This window comes from Odocoileus virginianus, chromosome 23, assembly GCF_023699985.2.
Source record: "Odocoileus virginianus isolate 20LAN1187 ecotype Illinois chromosome 23, Ovbor_1.2, whole genome shotgun sequence".
NCBI classification, from domain to species: Eukaryota; Metazoa; Chordata; class Mammalia; order Artiodactyla; family Cervidae; genus Odocoileus; species Odocoileus virginianus.
Window position 1 is genome coordinate 10,919,477 of NC_069696.1, and position 19,113 is coordinate 10,938,589.

At 55.8% G+C, this 19,113-nt stretch overlaps 1 protein-coding gene across 6 annotated transcripts in view; it reads left to right on the plus strand.

Moving 5' to 3' along the window:
* Positions 1-386: 386 nt before the first annotated feature.
* MPPED1 (metallophosphoesterase domain containing 1) overlaps positions 387-19,113 on the plus strand; it is a 78,774-nt gene continuing 60,047 nt past the window's right edge. Inside the window, exons 1-2 of one of the 6 annotated variants that reach the window (XM_070453470.1) lie at positions 387-482; positions 14,375-14,661. In XM_070453470.1, coding sequence (XP_070309571.1) covers positions 14,438-14,661 — 224 coding nt within the window. In that variant the 5' untranslated portion in view covers positions 387-482; positions 14,375-14,437. Of the gene's footprint in view, positions 483-845; positions 1,087-1,408; positions 1,510-1,698; positions 1,723-5,318; positions 5,868-8,245; positions 8,311-14,374; positions 14,662-19,113 lie in introns of those variants that run through there. The other 5 variants (XM_070453469.1, XM_070453471.1, XM_070453466.1 and 2 more) reach the window with 5 other exon arrangements.

The window sequence follows — 19,113 nt, forward strand, 5'->3', positions numbered from 1 at the left end:
AGCCTGACCGGGCCCTGTGGCCACCGGTCTCCACCCGTGGCAGGGGTGAGAGGTCATCAGGGGCCAGTGCATCCCCCCAGAGTGGGACTACCACGCGCTACCACGCGCTGCTTTCCTTCCTCCCCAGCGACTGAGCCTTCTTCAAACCAGGGGCCAGGCCCTCAGGTCCCGACCTGATGACGTGCCGCTCTGGGTGAGATTCCCGCTGGCCACCCATTGTGACCCTGGTCGGGAACCTGGGACCCCCAGAGGGAGGAGATGGGGTGCCGGAGGCCTACGCAGCCTAGGGGCTGGGGGGTCCACACCTCTCGGAGAAGGAGGCGGAGGAGGACTCTCAGACGACCGGCAGGAGGGGTTCCGGGCGGGGTGCCCTCGCGGTCCCGGGAGAGGGTCCGGGCCGGGGGCGGGGGGCCGCGGCGCCCCGGAAGGAGCCACGCACGCACCAGCACGCGGTACCCGCCGCGGCGGCCTCGGATCCGGAGGTGAGGGCGCCCCCGCCCCGCTCCCCGCCCACCCCGCGCGCTGCGGGTCCGGGGGGGCCGGGGGGCGGGTCGGAGAGGGGCGCGGGGTGAGGCGGGGCTGCGCCGGCCCTTTTCCGCAGCACGGGCCCCCTCCTCCTCGCTGCGCCCGGGCCCGCTCTTCTCCCTGGGGCGGCGGGATGCGGCGCCGGGCCCGGGCGGGGGCCGCGGGCCGAGGCCTGGCCGGCTCGGCGGGGGCCCCGGCGGGCGGGCGCGCGGGGCCGGAGACAGAGGGCGCGATCGCGCCCCTCCCGGCGCCGGGGCGGGGGGAGGCGGGGAGGAAGAGGGGGAGGGCGGCGGGCGGCGGCGGGCGGGGGAGCCGGGCGGGCTCGGAGGCGCGCGGCGGGCAGGCGGGCGGGCGGGCGAGGGAGCGGGCGGCGGGGAGCCCCCCGCCCCCCGAAGGAGGAGTCTGGCTCCCACTTGCTGCCTCGGACGCGCGGCTAGGCGGCCGCCGCCGGAGGAGCCCCCGCCCCTCCGCGCCTCCCTCCCCGGAGCCGGGCCCCTGCCTTCCTCCGTGCGCGCTGCTGCTCGCGGCCGCCGCGGCCGCCGAAGAGGAGCCCGGGGCCAGGTAGGGCCGGGGGCGGGCGGGGCGCGGGCCGGGGGCGCGCGGGGAGCGCGGGGCGCGGACGCCGGGCCGGGCGGGGGGCGCGGCCGGACCCTCTCCGGGCGCGGGGTGACGCCCGCGGCGCGGCGCAGGGGCGCCCGCAAAGTTACTTTGGCTGCCTTCGCCGGGTGCCGGCGCCCTGGCCCGGCACCCCGGCTGCCCTGTGGGCCGAGCGGGTGCCGCGGGGAGGGGCTCGGCCGGAGCGCTGGACTTCGACTGGGGCCGAGGGGTCAGCGAAACTTTTCCCCGGCTCGCCGGTCGCTGCTGGCTGCTGGCGGAGTTGCTGGTGGAAGAAGCGCATTGGTGGGGTGCAAGTGATGAAGATGGTGATAACAATAGCAGCCCCTCGACGCTGAGAGCCTACTGTGCGCAGCGAAGTCCCTGCTGGTACTTGGGGGGCACAGGAGGCGGGGACTGATGTTGACCTTGTGGCCACTTTGGCTCGGCATTGCTGGAAACTTCATCCATCCATCCACCCACCCAGCCATCCACCCATCCATCCACTCATCCACTCACTCATTCCGCACATATTTATTACTGTCTGCTCTGCGCGGGTCGCAAGGGATTCAGTGGCTACCAGGCAGGTTGCAGCCCTCGAAGGTAATATTTCAGGGACTGCTCAGGCTAAGCTGCAGTTCTTCCTCTTGTGTGTTTCTTCTGGGACTTGTCATAGGAAGGTGAATTCTCAGGGGGTCTCCCTTGACCCGGTGCAAACAGAAGGGGGTCGGTCTGAGAGCTGATCTGTCCAGGAGTCTGTTGTGTCCAGGCTTCGGGTCCTAGACCCCTGCCTTTCCTACATTGCCTCCCCACTGGGGCTGGGAGCCTGGGGCTGGGATCAGGAGGCCCCACCCTGAAACTGGCCCCCAAGGCCACTTAGCTGTCCTCTCTGGGAAGTCTTTGCCCGGGTGCTGGGGGCTGAGCTTCTCCCACCCCTTGGGGGCTTGGTTGCCTCTCCCTCCCCGATTCCAAGGCCCCTATTGAATGGCCCAGAGGAGAGCTTGTTAAGTGGCAAACAATTATGAAATTAAACCAGGGAACAAAAGTGGGTTGGTTGGTGAATGGTGAGCTGGCTCTGTAGGACTTGAATGGTGGTGGGAGACTTGTTAGCAGGGCTCAGCCAGGCTGGGGGCTGGGGATTTGACACTACCACCGTCCATACCCTGGCTGGTATTTGCAACAACAGAAAAATGCACCAACTTCACGAATAATTTGTCACTTTGCCTAAAATGCTTGGGGGATGTCAGAGAGGCACCGGCTGACTGCCACGTTCAAGTTGGAAGCCGGGCTTCCACCCATGGGAACCAACGCACCGGGAGGCCGTTTGGGGAGGGTCTGGTGGATTTGGCTGGGCCGAGGCAGGCCTCTGGGGGTGGGTAGCACACCGGGGCTGTCGAGCCAGCCGGTGGGGATCGGGAGGCATTCTGGAGCCGGGCACAGTGTCTGTGGGGACCGCGGTGTGAGAGTCGTGCATAATAAACTGTGCTTCATGACGCCCGGCTCCTTGCAAATTGGCTTTCCGAGTGGCAGCCCCACAACACTTGTAAAACCTTTTTCCTTAAGATGGGTTTCTGCGAAATGGTTACATCTATTTGAGTGCTCACTCCGTGGAGGTCCATTAATTGGCTGATGGCTAGTCAAAAGGCGATAATCCAGTCACAATGGTTTAATCGTGTCTTCGGAAGTGGTTCAACGTGAGGCTGCCTTCCTATGTATTTCTCAGCCCTAGGAATTTCTGAAGACCTGGATTGAAGTAGATCTCTATGATGTTGATGTGGATAAGCTCAGATTTTGTCACCTACCCATGGGATGTCATATCTTGGGTACAGTTGCCATACGAACACTTACACCCTCACCCTGTAGGCTGTGTTTATGGACAAATAGGTCTAAGTAGAGGTAAGAGACTAGGGCTTTAGGGTCTTTCTATAAGACCCTAACTGTGTCAGGATTGCACTACACACACAGTAACCATTCAAGAAAAGCCTGCTTTTTAAAAATTTCCCAGTCTACTGGTGAGACCGTTAAATCTTTATCTGATGAAAGTAATTTAAATTCATTTGGTTTCTCTTGAACTTGCTACATTCCCTTGCAAGCTGTCACCTAACACAGGACACATCTCTCTGCACTTATTTGAAGAATTAAGGATGGTAGCAGGATTTCACCGAAGGGTAGCACTCAAGAAGAAAATCCAGCATTCTGGGTGCAGGTTCCGGACTAGTGGAGGAAAGAAAACCCTCCCCAAAGTGCAATCATCTTTTAATCTATCAAAATGATTTCATTTTTCCAATTTCAGGCCTGTGAACCAATCACGAATAGCAGGGCAGAGGAAATTAATCGGCCAGGCAACGACTTCTAGCAAGTAAATATTATGCCCAGAAATACACGCAATTAGTGGAGGTTAGTTAATGCCTTTCAAGTTTCGGCGGCGAGCTGCCGTGAGGGTGGAATTTCTGCATTATCGCCGAATTGTCTGTCAAAAATCTTCAATGTGACAATGCGACATGTCTCTCCCACCGCCTCTCCCTCTCCAGGAACAGAAAAGGGGTCTTTTCAAGCATCCCCCCTTTTTCATTCTTCTCTCTGAGATCTCTCCGTTCGGCAGTTGGTGTTTACCTTTGTCTGCCTGCACCTCTGGAGCGAGGGGGTCCTGGGGAGAGGGACACCCCAGGTGTAGGAGCCCGGGAATGGGATCTCAGGCTTGATCTGTGCCCACTGATCACACAGTTCCTGGCATCTCAGATGAGAGACAGGCCATCCTGGGGTCTTCCTTCCGGCCAAATGTCTTACCCTGTAGGATTAGGTGCCCAACACTTGGTGGGCAGGAAGAGACAGGGGGTGCGTCCCATAGCGAGAACCGTCTAGACTGTGCTGGGTCGCCCTGAAGGCAGTTCTTCCCTGCAACCGTGTTTCCTGGGATGTCGATGTCCCCCACGGAATGAGACCACCAGCTAGCCTGCATCCTCTCCAGACTGCCACTGATGTTGTGTGACCTGGGGCTGAAGAAGTGGCAAAATTATAAAAAACAAAAGCGACTCTAAGGGAGAGAAAAAAAGAGAGACCCCCTTTTTGGCAGGTGGTGTTGGAGAGAAGGTATACATATTTCCTTGATTAATTTCATTTGCTGTGGTTCTCCCTGGACCTGTCCATTCTGCAACCAAAATAAATGCTTTACTTTATTTTGACCCCCCCACCCCAAATAAGACAAGACTCCGTTATGCTTTATTTCCATTTAAAGTATCTGTGGCTGATGGAGGCAGGCCTATCTCATGAAAGACAGTCTGAGCAAATTGGGATTATATATTTTAATTTTAAACTCAGATAGTGGCTCGAGATATCCTTTGGTCTTTCCATACCATTCTGTGAATTACCGTTTGGGGGGTTTCTATGTGAATTTGGGCAACTTGATGTCAGACCTTGGTTGTACATCAGAGGCAGATACAGCTACCTAAACAAAAATTCACCGCCCTGGTTGATTTCGATATGCGTTGAGTTCAGAGCCAAGAACTGACCAGAGCCCTCTCTCCACCACCCCACTCCAAACCCTGAAAGTTTGCTTCAATTGCACGGCTTCACATTTCCATCCCCTCCTTCCAAGGATCTGAGGCTCAGCACTGATACACATGGAAAGACTTTTGGCATCGCCCGTGCTAATTTCATCACTTTCGGGAGAACATGATGCCTGCTTCGTATTTCCCCTTCATTTCATTCTTCTGCATTTTCCGACAACACCACAGCCTGCAAGGCTGCAAAATATATTGCATGGCTACCTGAGAAGTGTGAGCTCTGCCCTGCACCCCGCCTCTCCCCCTTCCCAACGAAGCGCTTTTGGCACTGCGGTGCTCATGGAAAAAGCAGTCGGTCCCTCCCCCACCCTAGGCTCCCTGCACAAAGGGGCGTGTGTGTTGGGAGTGGGGGGGACATAGAGAACGGAGTTTTGCTTTTGTTAAGTTTGTCATTCAGACACATTCGTTAACTGATCATACTTTTGGAGGTTTCATCCTTAATTGCAGATTCCCGCATGATCACAAAAAAAAAAAAAAGCATTTAAACTGATCATAAAAATGGCAAAACCCCAATCTCTGACTTAAGTGTAGAATTACCATAGTGCCGATTTGATTATGCTTCAGTGACATCTGTTTAATAGATTTCCATGAGAACTGTAAATCCACGTTTACTTTCTTTGCAAATTGTATGTGAACGCCGAGCACCCAGGATTGCCCTGCTGCTCCCCTTCCCCACCACCGTGTGTGTCCCACACCCCCAGGAATGTGGGGTGTGACTTTATGGATACGTGGGAAGGGGATGCAGAATCCTGGTTTTTTTAATGCGTACCTCTTATTTCCTTTTGTGTGTGGGTATGTCTGCGTGCACGTTTGAAACGAATCTGAGCAGCTTCCCACCTCAACCCCAAAGACTCGCGAATCTCCAAATGCTTTATTTTGAAAACTAGGACAGCACTTTGCAGAAGAAAAATCAGTCCATTCACCGTTATTTATGTGATTGCTGATCGGCTAGATGGATATAGAAAGCACCAAGAATTATAATAATTTATGGAGCGGAGCAGTGGTTTACAAACATTATTTCTCAACCCGAGCTTTGAGGGTTTCTTTGCTTCTCGGGCCTCGTTGGGTGCTACGGGAATGGAGGATATTCAGAATTTGAAGACCAGCCAGGTGAACTGACTGTCTTCCTATCTAAGGTTCAAGGAATAAGTGAGCAGCTATTTGTGGCAGACAGGACATGATCCAGTAAGTAGCTCTCTTCATCATTCTGAAATAAAAGTACATAATTGGAAAATGAAGCGGCAGCGGCTGCTGGGATGGGGGGCGGCGAGGAATTAGAAAGTGTAATTTAAAATCATGTAATTTGAAATCATGTAGTCATAATTCAAAACATGCCCAGCTAAAAGGTTTGAAAGTGGTAAATGCTTTAAAGTCACTTGTGGTTGATCCTTTTTCAAGGAATATGGTCTAATTTTCATAGTATTTGTGGATTCCTTCATCGACTTAGCTCATCAACTTATTCAACGTGGCTGCTAATACCAGCTGCAGGCCAGCATTTTCCGCCCCCCTTGGAATACATAGTTGATGAAGAAGGAGGAGGTCAAATATAAGAGCTTTCATTTTCAGGATATTGGGGGATTAGGTCTGAATTTTTTTCCTACTAAGCTGTCTGTTCCTTTTCTTTTCCTTTGAGTTCTTATGGTATTTTTTGTTTTTACCTTTTCTGATATTTTCAACTACTGACTAATCAATTGCATATTTGCTGGCATGAACAAAACAAGGGGAAAAAAAAACCATTTTAAAAGTGATTTTTTGAGCTCATGGGGAAGCATGGCCTGTAAGAGAATCATTCCCAAACCCCCTCCTTGGTATTAATACTGTTCTGTTAGATTCGATTTCCCCTGCATTTTGCTTGGGGTGGGAGCCATGATTTAGGAGGTGGTAGCATGGATTTTCTGTGACATTTTGCCACCTTGCAACTAAGCTCTCAACTAAAGTGTCAGTGCCTTTGGCTGAGCTGACTTTCTCTCAGCATCGTTCTGGGTGAGTGGCCGGATCCAATCGTCTGCTTGCTGGTCTGCCTTGATGGTGGGGCGGGGGCTGCCGGCTGACCCCCACTCAAGGTCCAGGGAGAGGGCGTGGGAGTGAAGACGGGGTTGGGATGCTGCAGAAATTTTCCAGGTGTTGGGCTTTGTTGGAACGCGGCTGCGGTGCAGTCTCTCCGGGCAGGGGTTTCTCTGGGGCGTCTCCTGTTTAATGGACAGTCTCTCCTGTGTGGTCATTGATTGTCCTCCGAATTTGGGACTCAGGACAATATAACATTGCCCTGGCCTCATAGTTGCGGCTTTCTTGTTCTTCAATCGCCAAGTCGTGTCCAACTCCTTGAGACCCCATGGACTGTAGCCCTCCAGGCTCCTCTGTTCATGGGATTTCCCAGGCAAGGATACTGGAGTGAGTTGTCATTTATTTCCTCCTCCAGGGGATCCTCCCAGACCAAGGATCGAACCCGCGTCTCCTGCATTGGCGGGCCGGTTCTTTACCTCTGAGTCCCTCCAAACATGCTAATGCTGGAGAGAGACAGACATTGGTCACCTTAACAGCCTCAGGTTGGCTTTGATTACGGTGACCTTTATCCTTCATGACATTTTCAGCTGTTGAAATGGGGACACTTTTGAGAGCCGGAGAGGATGCTGGTCATGATGACTGACGGAGGAGAGAGAAATGAACCGAGACCGTCCCGGGCCCATCCTGTCTCTGGGGAGCCTGTAGAAGTGTTGTCTTGTCTCAAGCCTGATGGCAAACAGAGGCTATCTTTGGGCTGCCGATTGGCAGCCCTGGCAGCCCAGGGCCTCGTAGGCTCCGTCTCGGATCCGCTGGGCAGACTTGGGCTGCTGGGACCACTCAGGTCTCTCCTTTGCAGAAAATCCACCTGCTGTTAAGATGCTCTTTTTTCGGGCTTCTGGCACATGCTGGTAGGCATAGGTCGGGGCCTTCTTGGGGTCCCAAAGGCCCCTCCCCTCTAGGGTCTGAGTTGCCCCATTGATCTGTCTGGTTCCTCCTGCTGGGTCCCAAGCCCTTCAAGGGTCAGTTTTGCATCTGAGTCATTTGTGTCCCAGAACAGGATCTTCCCTCTGAGTTGGGGCAGTGTGTGTTTCAGAGTTGGCTGGAGTCCTGTGGCGCCCGGGGCGCGGGATTGCTGAAGTCTGCCTAGAAAGCTCGTACCACCACGGGGCTGGTGGTACTGGGTGTGTCCAATTGCATCACCCTGGGAAGGACTGACCTCTGGCCCGCCCGGTCACAGGGTGGGCGGGCGGGGGCTGGGGGCCCCCTGACTATCTGAAAATCTCTGCTTGATGCTTGGAAACTCCCCGCAGCGCTCCTGGGCTTTGCTGGCACTTTCTGACCCGAGCGGAAGAGGTGCCTGGGGGGCACCTGCTGTGCGCCAGTTCTCTGCCCGGCGCTTCTGCAGGCGCCATGCCCTGCACTCCTGCCAGTGGCTCTGGGAGGGAGGTTCTGGCATCCGTGTGTTTGCAGGCGAAAAATCTGGGATCTGAGGAGTTAAGCGCTGCTCTGGAGTCTGGACCCGAGACCTGAGGGCAGTGGTTTCTCTCATGGGTTCATTCTCTCGTCTATTGTTTTATGCTTTGGCTTCTCACCTCAGACTCAGAACGTTCATCTGGGAGCTTTGGTGAGAGAAATCCTGGGAAGGTCAGGGGTCGGGGCGGGCAGCATCTCCCCAAGCCCCGTGCCAGGAGACAGGTGTGGGGCACAGGTGGGGGTCGTGCTGGGAGCCTTCCAGGCAGAGGGAAGAGCAGGAGGGAAGGCTCTGAGGTGGGGGCTCCCCGTGTGCCCGGGAAACCCAGAGCGGAGACTGTGGCCTGAGTGGTGAGGCTGGGGCTGGCGTGGGCTCCTGGGCTGGTCTGAGGGCCGGTGTGGGCTCCTGGGCTGGTCTGAGGGGCCGGTGTGGGCTCCTGGGCTGGTCTGAGGGGCCGGCATGGGCTCCTCGGCTGGTCTGAGGGGCCAGCATAGCTCCTGAGCTGGTCTGAGGGCCGGCGTGGGCTCCTGGGCTGATCTGAGGGGCCAGCATGGCTCCTGAGCTGGTCTGAGGGCTGGCGTGGGCTCCTGGGCTGATCTGGCAGGCCAGCGTGGGCTCCTGGGCTGGTATGAGGGCCTGACTGGGCTCCTGGGCTGGTCTGAGGGGCTGGTATGGGTCCTGGGCTGGTCTGAGGGGCTGGCGTGGGGTTCTGGCTGGTCTGAGGGGCCGGTGTGGGCTCCTGGCTGATCTGAGGGCCTGAGTGGGGCCCTGGCTGGTCTGAGGGATGAGTGGGGCCCTGGCTGGTCTGAGGGCCTGAGTGGGGCCCTGGCTGGTCTGAGGGTCTGGGCTTCCCCCCAGGGCAACATGATGCTCCTGACAAGATCCAGTGTGTGGGAGGGAATGGCGTGGTCAGGGTGCCTCCTGGGCCCTTGGTGTGGTGTGTGGGCTTGCTGACGTAGCAAGGAGGGCAGGCAGGTTGTGGGGCAGCCGTGGGACGGGGCGCCCGGGTTGGCCTCTCTCCTGGCTATGAGCTTCTGGTACTGTCGGTCCCTAGTAACCTCCTCACCACCTGGTGCCTTGGCCGGCGTCCGGCCTTCTCCCGGCCTGACTCGACTCAGGGCGCCAACAAATAAATGCCTCTGAGGGAAAACAGAAAGAGAAACTGCCTCCTGAGAAAATAAGACTTTTGAAAAGCAATCCCTACAAAAAAGGAGGGATTTTTCAACAAGAATTTTTCAGCCCAGACATTTCAAGAGCTTTTCAGCTTTCCCAGTCTGGACTGACTGGGCCTTTGTGGAATGGCCGGCACAGTTTCCTGCCATCCTCTCTGCTACCTCCTGACGGGGCCAGTGAGGAAGTGGAAGCACAGAGAAGTTGAGGGACTGCCCAGGGTCCACGGCTAAGCAGTGCTGACCTCAGAGTCTGGGCCCTTCTCTGTTGCAGCAGCGCTCCGGGGCCAAGAACAGTAGCAACGCAACGAGACCGCTCATTAATGCTGCCTCTGCCTCAGGGCCTTTGCACCTGCTGTTCCCGCTGCCTGAATTCTCCTTCCCAGGTTTCTGGGCGTGACTGGCTCCCTCTCAGCATTCACTTTAGAAACGATGTCGCCTCTTCAGTCAGGCCTTACTTGATCATCAGTTTAAAGTCACAACCCTCTTCTCCCCCCATACCCCTTACTCCATCACCCTCTCCTGTCTCCTGCCAGGGCCCTGTTATTGTCTGTAGGTATCTCTTCTCTTTACTTATGTATTTGCTTTATTGCCCCCATCTCCTTGAGGGCAGTGACCTGTTGATTCTTTTACTGCTCTTTGTGGCATCTGGACTGGTGACGCTGTGTAGGGCCAAGGCAAACGTTTGTTGAATAAGGAAAGGCATTAACAGGGCTTCCCCAGCAGCTCAGCGTCTTTCCTGGTGGTTCAGATGGTAAAGTGTCTGCCTACATTGTGGGAGATCTGGGTTCAATCCCCAGGTTGGGAAGATCTCCTGGAGAAGGAAATGGCAACCCACTCCAGTATTCTTGCCTGGAAAATCCCATGGACGGAGGAGCCTGGTAGGGTACAGTCCATGGGGTCGAAAAAAGTTGGACACGACTGAGTGGCTTCACTAATGGCTTAGCAGTAAAGAACTCTGCTGGGATGCAGGAGACACAGGAGATGCCAGTTCCATCCCTGAGTCAGGAAGATCCCCTGGAGGAAGACATGGCAGCCCACTCCAGTTTTCTTGCCTGGAGAATCCCATGGAGAGCTGGTGGGCTACCGTCCATGGGGTCGCAAAGAGTCAGACACGATTGAAGCGACTGACCATGCATGCGCACAAAGGCATTAATCAGTCTATTCCACCCTCTTCTTTGTGGTCCTGCTTCCTTCCTGCCCCCTGGCCCAGAGGAGGCCTCTGTGGCCCGGCCTGGGTGTGTGACTTGCTCAAGGTCACTCCGCTGGCCAGAGAGCCAGGACAGAAGCCCGGGTGGTCTCTGTCCCAGCACCCTCCGCGTGCGTTGCCTGCGTGCGGTGCTGTTTTGTGGACCAGGTGTGAATGCTTCCCAAGCTCACAGCCATTTGCTGGGGAATCATGCTCCCGCCCCGTGGATCGGCTGTGTTCTCCGCACGGTGGCTGATGCTGCTGCAGCTCCATAAATATTAAATGGGTATTAAAAGAAAGCTCTGCGTTCCCAGTTTCCCTGATTTCTCTGAGCAGGGCCCATTGCAAACCCCCTTTATGTGAAATGCAGCATTTCACTGCGGAGTGCCTCCCGGGACGCTGTGCCGCCTGCCTTTCCTGGCTGAGTCCCCTGGTGCTGAGTGGCCTCCCCCACCGCGGCTGGCCGCAGGGCATGCAGGCGCCCACCCGCTCCCTGGGGGCGAGGGGACGGGTGGAGGGCCTGGTCCCTGCACCCCTCCCTTCATCTCTGCCTTCATTCCTGCATCCCTTCATCCTTCCCTCCATTTCTCCATCCTTCCCTCCATCCCTCCATCCGCACATCCACCAATTCAATATTTATGAAGCATCTGTGATGAGCCCTGGGGTGATGAGGATGGTGATGATAAAAACAACACTAACAACGTTTTTGAGCGTTTACTAGGCACCGGGCTCTGTGATAAGCCGTTTACATGTGTCACCTCGTTTAATCCTCATGACTGTCTGATGCTGGCTACTCTTTCTGTCTTCCATTTCATGGACAAGGAAACAGAGCCTCCGGCAGGTGAAGCCCCTTGCTCAGGGTCACAGAGCTGTGGGGGCTGTGTCGGAGGTACTGGGGGGTGAGCAATTGAGTGAGACCCAGGCTCAGCCCCTGGGGCACACACAGGCTCTTCATGGGACCCTGGGACAAAGACCCCTGACCAAGGCTTCTCTGGGGAAATACCGGCCTTGTGGAGGGGTGAAGGGCAAGGTTAGCCAACTGCCGAGGAGGACAAAGGTGGTCCAGGCTGCCTGCATCCAGATCTCAGCATCACTCCCTCTCTCTCCATGCTGGGCTTGGCAAGAGACTTCACTTCTCTGTGACTCACCATTCTCATCCACAAAATGGGAGAATTCAGAGTATCTATGTCATAGGTAGGTGGTGAGCTTAGAGAAGGTCCCCTGAGAGGATTTGAACTGCGTGCTCTGAACACAGCACTCCTTAGCTGGAGGCATCTGGGCACTAGAGGCCGCTGGGTGCAGACCTGTATAGCTGGAGTGTGTTTAGGGCCCACGGGCCTTGGGTCCTTGTTGTTGGAGCCGTGGAAATCCAGGGAGAGGATTCCAAGCAGGGCCTCGATGTGGTCAGCTTGCATTTGAGAAAATCGAGGTTCTTCAAGGCTGCTTGTGCTGTCTGCTTTCCTCTCATTGAATGCCCTAGGACCACAGGTACCCCAGTGCCTGGGCAGCACCTGCCCACAGCGGACCTTCTGCACATAGGTCTCCAGTTGAGCCGAATAGTGTGATGTGTGATGTGGTTGGTGGTTTAGTCACTGAGTCCTGTCCAACTCTTGCGACCTCGTGGGCTGTAGCCCGCCAGGCTCCTCTGTCCATGGGATTTCCCAGGCAGAATACTGGAGTGGGTTGCCATTTCCTCCTCCAGGGGATCCTCCCGACCCAGGGATCAAACTCGGGTCTCCTGCACTGCAGGCAGTCTCCTGCGTTGCAGGCAGATTCTTTACCAACTGAACCACCAGGGAAGCCCCTGCGATTGTAATAGTACCTGAGAATATTAGCTGGAAACTTGGCACCTGCGCTCAGAATTCCTGTTCATTTAACTCATATAGCTGCCCTGGGAGGCGATGTTACTGTCATCAAATCCACTTTCCAGAAGAGGAAGCTGAGACTTAGATTAGGAAGTTGGCTTGAGATCACACCCTGGTGGCTCAGATGATAAAGAATCTGCCTGCAATGCAGGAGACCAGGGTTCGATCCCTTGGAGAAGGGAATGGCTTCCCACTCCAGCATTCTTGCCTGGAGAACTTTATGGACAGAAGAGCCTGGCAGGCTATAGTCCATGGGGTCGCAAAGAGTCGGACTTGACTGAGTGACTTAACACTTCAAGGTCAACACAGCAGCTCAGCACGAGGTGGGGACTCAAATTCTTATTCAGATCTGGGCTGATGGAGCCTGGACCTCGGCGTTTGCTGCCCTGAGGCCTCTCCCAGGGTTAACAGGATGGTAACAGGCCAGAGGCCTGGATGCCCAGGCTCACCCAGCCAGGAGGCCGGCCACACAGTGTGCGGTAGGAGGGCTGATTTGCTTAGAAACAACGAACAGGACAGAACAGGAGCAAGTCGTCTTCTGGAGAGAAGAGGCTGATTTTTTTTCCCGATCTTCCCAAGTGGATAAGAGGAGTGTGCATTCTGAATCAGGATGTATTTGGGAGGCGGGGAGGGGGAGTGAGGGGAGAAGAGAAGGATATTGCTGTTTATTGCGCTGTGTATGGGCATGCTTGTTGAGAGTTAAAAAAATTAATAATCCATTTCTCCTTTGCACCTAATCAAAACGTTCTCCAGTCTTTAATTTTTGTCATTTTCCTAATCTAGTTTGTTTTCTGACTGTGTCGATTCTTCTTCCATGTGCAAAGAGGATTTTTCTTCATTTAACGTGACTGGTATCTGACTGTCCAAGAATAGTTTAAATGATGTTATTTTCTCTTTGGTGAAATGTGGCACAAAGGCAATGGTCGGAGGGTCTTAATGACCAAAACCTGAAACAAAACAAATCTTTGAAGCGTTTCCTATTTACATAGTTTTAAAAAAATTACAGAAAAGAGCAAGAAAGAAAAAAAGATGATTTTAGTGAAGAAGCCGCGGCTGTCGTGGCAAGTCTGTGTATCAGGGTAGAATGGAACCTTATCCAGGATTCCACAAAGCCGAGCTGGAATCGAAAACGGACAGTTTCATCTAGTAACTACAAATGCAAACTGCACTTTCCAATGAAAGAAATTAAAAAAAAATTATATAGCATTTGTGAGCTGTGATTATGAGTGGTTTCAAGGTTTGGCTGTGCACAGTGGAATTCCTGAGATCCTTACAAAGCTTTCGAGAAGTTTTTTTTTTTTAAGTAGGTCTTACCTTTCCCTACCCCACACCCCGACGGCCACCCCCTGAGTTAAGTTGGTGTACGGCAATCTTTCTGGGAAAATCCCTTCTCCAGGCTCTGCTAAAAGATCTTTAGGCAAAATGGTTGTTGATGAAGGAATTTGCGCCCGCGCTGTCTTCACCTGCTTGGGCTTGTAGGGGTGTCCACGTGGGGCTGTGTGGGAGTGTGTGTATGCCTGGGTGGGGGGAGGTCTGTGAGGAGGGGGTGGGGTTGGAGGTGATTCCTTCTTATTCCCCAATCCTGAAAAGTAAAACTTACCTTACCTGTTTCCAGAATACCAGCCATTGTCTTCCGCATCTCACGGTCACCCTGTGGGATCTGGGAGGGCCGGGGGTGGGGGGGTGGTTGTCGAAGGCAGAAAAAAGTCTTCAGTATTTAAACATGTTGGACCATGCAATGCATCCGTCCATGGTGTTGTGGGTTTTTTTTTTTTTTCTTTTTGGTCCCCTCCCTCCCTTTCCTTTTCTTTTTACCAAAGTATATTCATCAAACTGCTGAGTTGGAAAGATTTGTAATGAGTTTTTGAGCTGTACGACTGTGGTTTTTTTTTCCTCTCCCCCGCCCTCTCCCTCTTTCTAAATCTTCATCTGACATTAAATAAAGCAAATCCCAAACAGATTAACTGTCGCTTGGTTCTGCTCCGTCTCCTCAGTCTGTTCCCAGGTCTGGCTCGGGGCCGGGCGGCGGGAGATGCCCGCGGCGCCCGCGGAGGCCCATGTGGCGCGCTAGGTGGGACCCCGGCGTCCTGAAGGCAGAGGCCCTGGCCCTCCTGCCCTGCGGCCTGGGCATGGCCTTCTCACAGTCCCACGTGATGGCCGCCCGGAGGCATCAGCACAGCCGGCTTATCATCGAGGTGGACGAGTACAGCTCCAACCCCACCCAGGCCTTCACCTTCTACAACATCAACCAGGGCCGCTTCCAGCCGCCGCACGTGCAGATGTAAGTGGGCGCCCCCGATGGAATCCACACCCCCCGCCACCCCGGGAAGGCGGGGAGGGGGCGAGAGCGGGAGGGCCGCCCGGGGGCGGGCTCCTGGACTCGCGGTACCCCACCATCTCCTGCGCGTTGACGGCGATGGATCGCGAGGCTCGGGACAGGAGGGACGGGAGAGAAGTTGCAGTGTGCTGGCCTTGTGGGCCGATTCTGGCCCGGAGTCTTGTTTCCTTTGGCCGGGAGGATGTTTTACAAACATTGAAAAACGAGGTGATGGCACGTAAAAATCCAGACTTCTGGCTTTGCTCTACGAAACCCAAAGTCGTGGCAACCCCAGGCCCGTATGTCCTCGTGGCAGCTTTTGGGGCGGAGGAGGGGGTGCTGAATTCCAGCTGCTGCCCCCTTGGTGTTTGGGTTACTGACTCCTGGTCTCATTCCTGTTCCTCGTTGCACAGATGGGGAGACTGAGGTGCAGAGAGGGGGCGAGACGAGACTTGGTGCAGGACCAGGGTAGGGCAAGACCCTGGTCGTGGCCTGACTGTTCTCCTTTCCTTCTGCCCAGACCCCCTTGGTTTCCCCCAGAGGACCGGGGAATTCTGCCACCTGCCCTTTGAGGTTGATGGAAAAAATATCAGAGGCGCCCCAGCAGTAGGGCACAGTGAGAGCGCAGACTCAGGACCCACACACGAGTAGCAACTTTCTGCTCCCTAGGTCTTCTCTGGTGGTCTGGAGAGGAGCCTGTGACATGGGGTAGAGGTGGATAAATTCCAGGCCCAGCCCTGGGCATCTCCTTGGGTCACCCGATCTCCTCCTCCTTTGTCTCTGCTGGCCCACCCATCAATCCGGCCAGACAGGTGACCCCCCGCGAGCCCAACATCACTGGCAGATGCCAGAACTGACATCCGCCTCCAATCCGGGGCATTCGCCACACTTAGCATCCTTTCCCGGTGATGTCTGTGGACAGGAGTGCTTACATGCCTTCCTCTGAGAGTTTAGGTGTTTGCCTGCTCCATTGTTGAAACTCCTGTCGGCCCCTTCGGGGTGCCCCTGTTTGGGTCTGTCTGGGTCTCTGACAAGCCCCTGACAAGTGGGGAGCCCCGCGAGTCCCCAGTGACAGCACAGGGATGAGAGCTGTGATGGGACGTCCCTGGGCTGTAGGGCCCGGGGCAGGTCCCCAGACCAGTGGGCTGGGTCAGGTTTCCCCTCCAAGGATGCAGGGCCCGGCTTCCTCTTGGGCCATGGGCACTAGCTGTGGGGAGCAGTGGTCCCATGAGGTGCTAGCCGCTGCCCGTTTAGGGAGACAGGAAGATCCGGGATGTGACCCAAGCCGAGAAGGAGCCAGGGGGCGTTCCACTCCCAGGCCCAGAGGTGCTGTGACTGGATCGCTGCCTCATGTTTCTGGACGGGTCTTCTGTTGTAAAGGGTGGGTGCAGAGATTATTCATGGGAGCAAGGGCTCTGGAGGGCAGGGGGCACCTGACCTGGGGGTGGGCTCCAGCGCTAGGAGCTCCCTCTTTGCTGCAGTGCTTGCTCTGGAAAATGCTTGTTTCTGTGGGGGCTGCAGGACTGGCCTTGTCAATAGGATGAGATGGTTGGATGGCATCATCGGCTCAGTGGACATGATGAGTTTGAGCAAACTCCTGGAGATAAAGGACAGGGAAGCCTAGCATGCTGCAGTCCGTGGGAGATAAAGGACAGGGAAGCCTAGCATGCTGCAGTCCGTGGGGTCGCAAAGAGTTGAACATGACTGAACAATTGAAGGACAACAACAACATTTCTCTTTGGGAAACTCCCTGCAATGTTCAGTTTGGAACCAGACTGGAAGATCTGGGCAGGACGGGAGGCCTTGGGTCTCAGGCATGCTTTTCCTTGGTGTCTCTGGGACCTCGAGGCCTGGCGTGGCTGCTGCAAGGGGAGGCCTTCCCAGGGCCGGGTTTTCTCTTCTCTTGATGGAGTTGGTCCTCCTGGGCTGCAAGTCACAGTGCCTGAGGTCCCCAGATGCTCCTGGGAAAGGGTGAGAACACCAGGCCCTCAGGCAGAGCAGGTGGGAGTGTGTGTGTACGCGTGTGTGTGCCTGTGTGCACACCCATTCAGAGGGGTCCCTGGGCACAGAAGATAAAGCCAAGTAGAGGCGGGCAGAGCTGTCGTGTAGGGAACCCCCGGTAGCCCCAGTTGCAGAACAGAGCTAGGTCAATAGAAGTCAGGAGAGTCGGGGGAGCCAAGGGGCTGAGGGAGGACCCTCTGGAGAAGACGCCTTGTAGGTTGAGACCCAGAGAAGCAGGATCAGGGGCAGCAAGTTGGGAAGATGCCGCAGGGTCTGAGCCAAAGGTAGCGGGGATGTCCAGGAACTTCCAACCCAGGCGGGAAGCACGCGGGCCCCCGCGGGCCAGGCTGTCAGAGGAAGGGCAGTGAGCAGCCAGCTGAGGGGGTCACGCCCCCCCATCTAACAACTCTGGGTTATTGGTTCATTTCTTCATTCACTCACCCACCCGGGGTATCTGTGAGCAGTTGCCAAGCACGCTGGTTAGTTAGGAACATGGGCTCTGGGGGCTTCCTTGGTGGCTCAGATGGTAAAGAATCTGCCTGCAATACAAGAGACCCCGGTTCCATCCCTGGGTTGGAAAGATCCCCTGGAGAAGGAAATGGACACCCACTCCAGTTTTCTGGCCTGGAGCATCCTGTGGACAGAGGAGCCTGGCTGGCTTACAGTCCATGGGTCGCAAGAGTCAGACACGACTGAGTGACTAAACTACCGCCGTGGGCTCCAGGCCAGACCGCCTGGATTTGAATCCTGGCTTTGCCACTTGATTGTGATGTGTCTCTTGGTGCCTCTGTTTCCCCATCTACATAATGCTGCTCCTGAAATGCTGATGATTAAGTCTGCGGGTCCACATAGAGAGGGGCCGGGCGGTAGGGGTCCGTGCCTGCCGGGCTAGGTGCTCAGGACTCAGCAGTGACCACGGACAGAGCCTCGCCTGCGCTGAGCTGACGCTCCCACGGGCTATGCCGTCAAAGTCATTAAGTGCAGTAGCGTAGGGCTCTGGCAGCACTAAGTGCCGCGGAGAAAAAGCTTAATGGCTTTTTGTGGTCACTTAGCTGTTGTGGGCAGAGCAGGTTCACACTGGCCTGCCCTGCTCCATCCCTCCTGGCCTGCTCTATGCGGTCCCCGCCTGAGGCTCAAGCAAGGGGGCTTGGGGGTGGTTAGGGATTTGGGCCAGGCCCCCGAGGAGAGCATACAGCGAGCCCCGGCTCTGGACTGGACCAGTGCTCTCTGATTGCCTGCTTGGGTCACCCCGGCTTGGAAATGCAGCTTTGCACGCAGCCGGGTGAAGCCGGGCCGCTGCAGGACTGGGTGGGTGGCCACTGCCTCCCACCCCCCCTTCTTCCGACTCACACCCTGCGCGCAGAGGAAGCGTGTGGGTTTCCATGGCGAGTCTCCACCGAGGGAGATGCCACTTCCCGACACGTGATTTATCGCCACCCTGGGCTTTGTCTCGGGGTGAGGGAGCGAGGGGCCTTATTTAATAAATCCACAATTTATATTTAATAACAACAGTGGCAGCCCAAACGTGGCCTCCGATGGAGCCCTGTGATTTATGCGGTTGCCCCCAGAGACCCAGGTGGTAACCAGGCTGCCTTTGCCTGAGGAATGAATGTCTGGATCTGGGGCTCAGGGTTTTGAGGCCTGAGACCAAAGACCACCCCCCCACTCTGGGGGCCGAGCAGCGCTGCCCCTGGGGAGAGCCCCTCCAGGTTCCGGCCCGTGTGTCCTGGGCTGGGCAGGTGGGCCGCTGGCCTGGTGCTCAGTGAGAAGGCAAGAGCGGTGCGGGAGGGCCAGGTCACCACGGGGTCCGCCTTATAGGAGACTGGAGCCAGGCCTGGCAACTCCTCTTTGGCCTTTGTTTATTTATAATATTTATTTATTTGTTTGACTGTGCTGGGTCTTCACTAGGGCACGTGGGGTCTAGTTCCCTGACCGAACCCAGGCTCCCTACATGGGAGCACGGAATCTTAGCCACTAGACCACCAGGGAAGTCCCTCTTTAAAGTCTTTAAAAGGAGTCCTACTGGTGGAGACTCAGTTCCATTCAGTTCAGTCGCTCAGTTGTGTCCGATGCTTTGCGACCCCATGGACTGCAGCACGCCAGGCCTCCCTGTCCATCACCAGCTCCCGGAGTTTACTCAGACTCATGGCCATTGAGTCGGTGATGCCATCCAACCATCTCACCCTAATGTCATCATTTAAAGATCCTCCAAGCACGGGGGTCAGGCTGTGCGGGGGTCCTTGAAGAATGTGGCAGGGTGGGGGACATCACTCTGTGCCAGGCCAGGAGCGTCCCCTGGTTCCCGGCCTCCTCACTGGGCAAGGCTGGAGTGCCGATGCCCTCACTAGGTGAGATGGAGGCTTCAGAAGGGACCCGGTGGCCCCTAGCCTGTCCAGGCGCTGTGAGGTCTCCAGG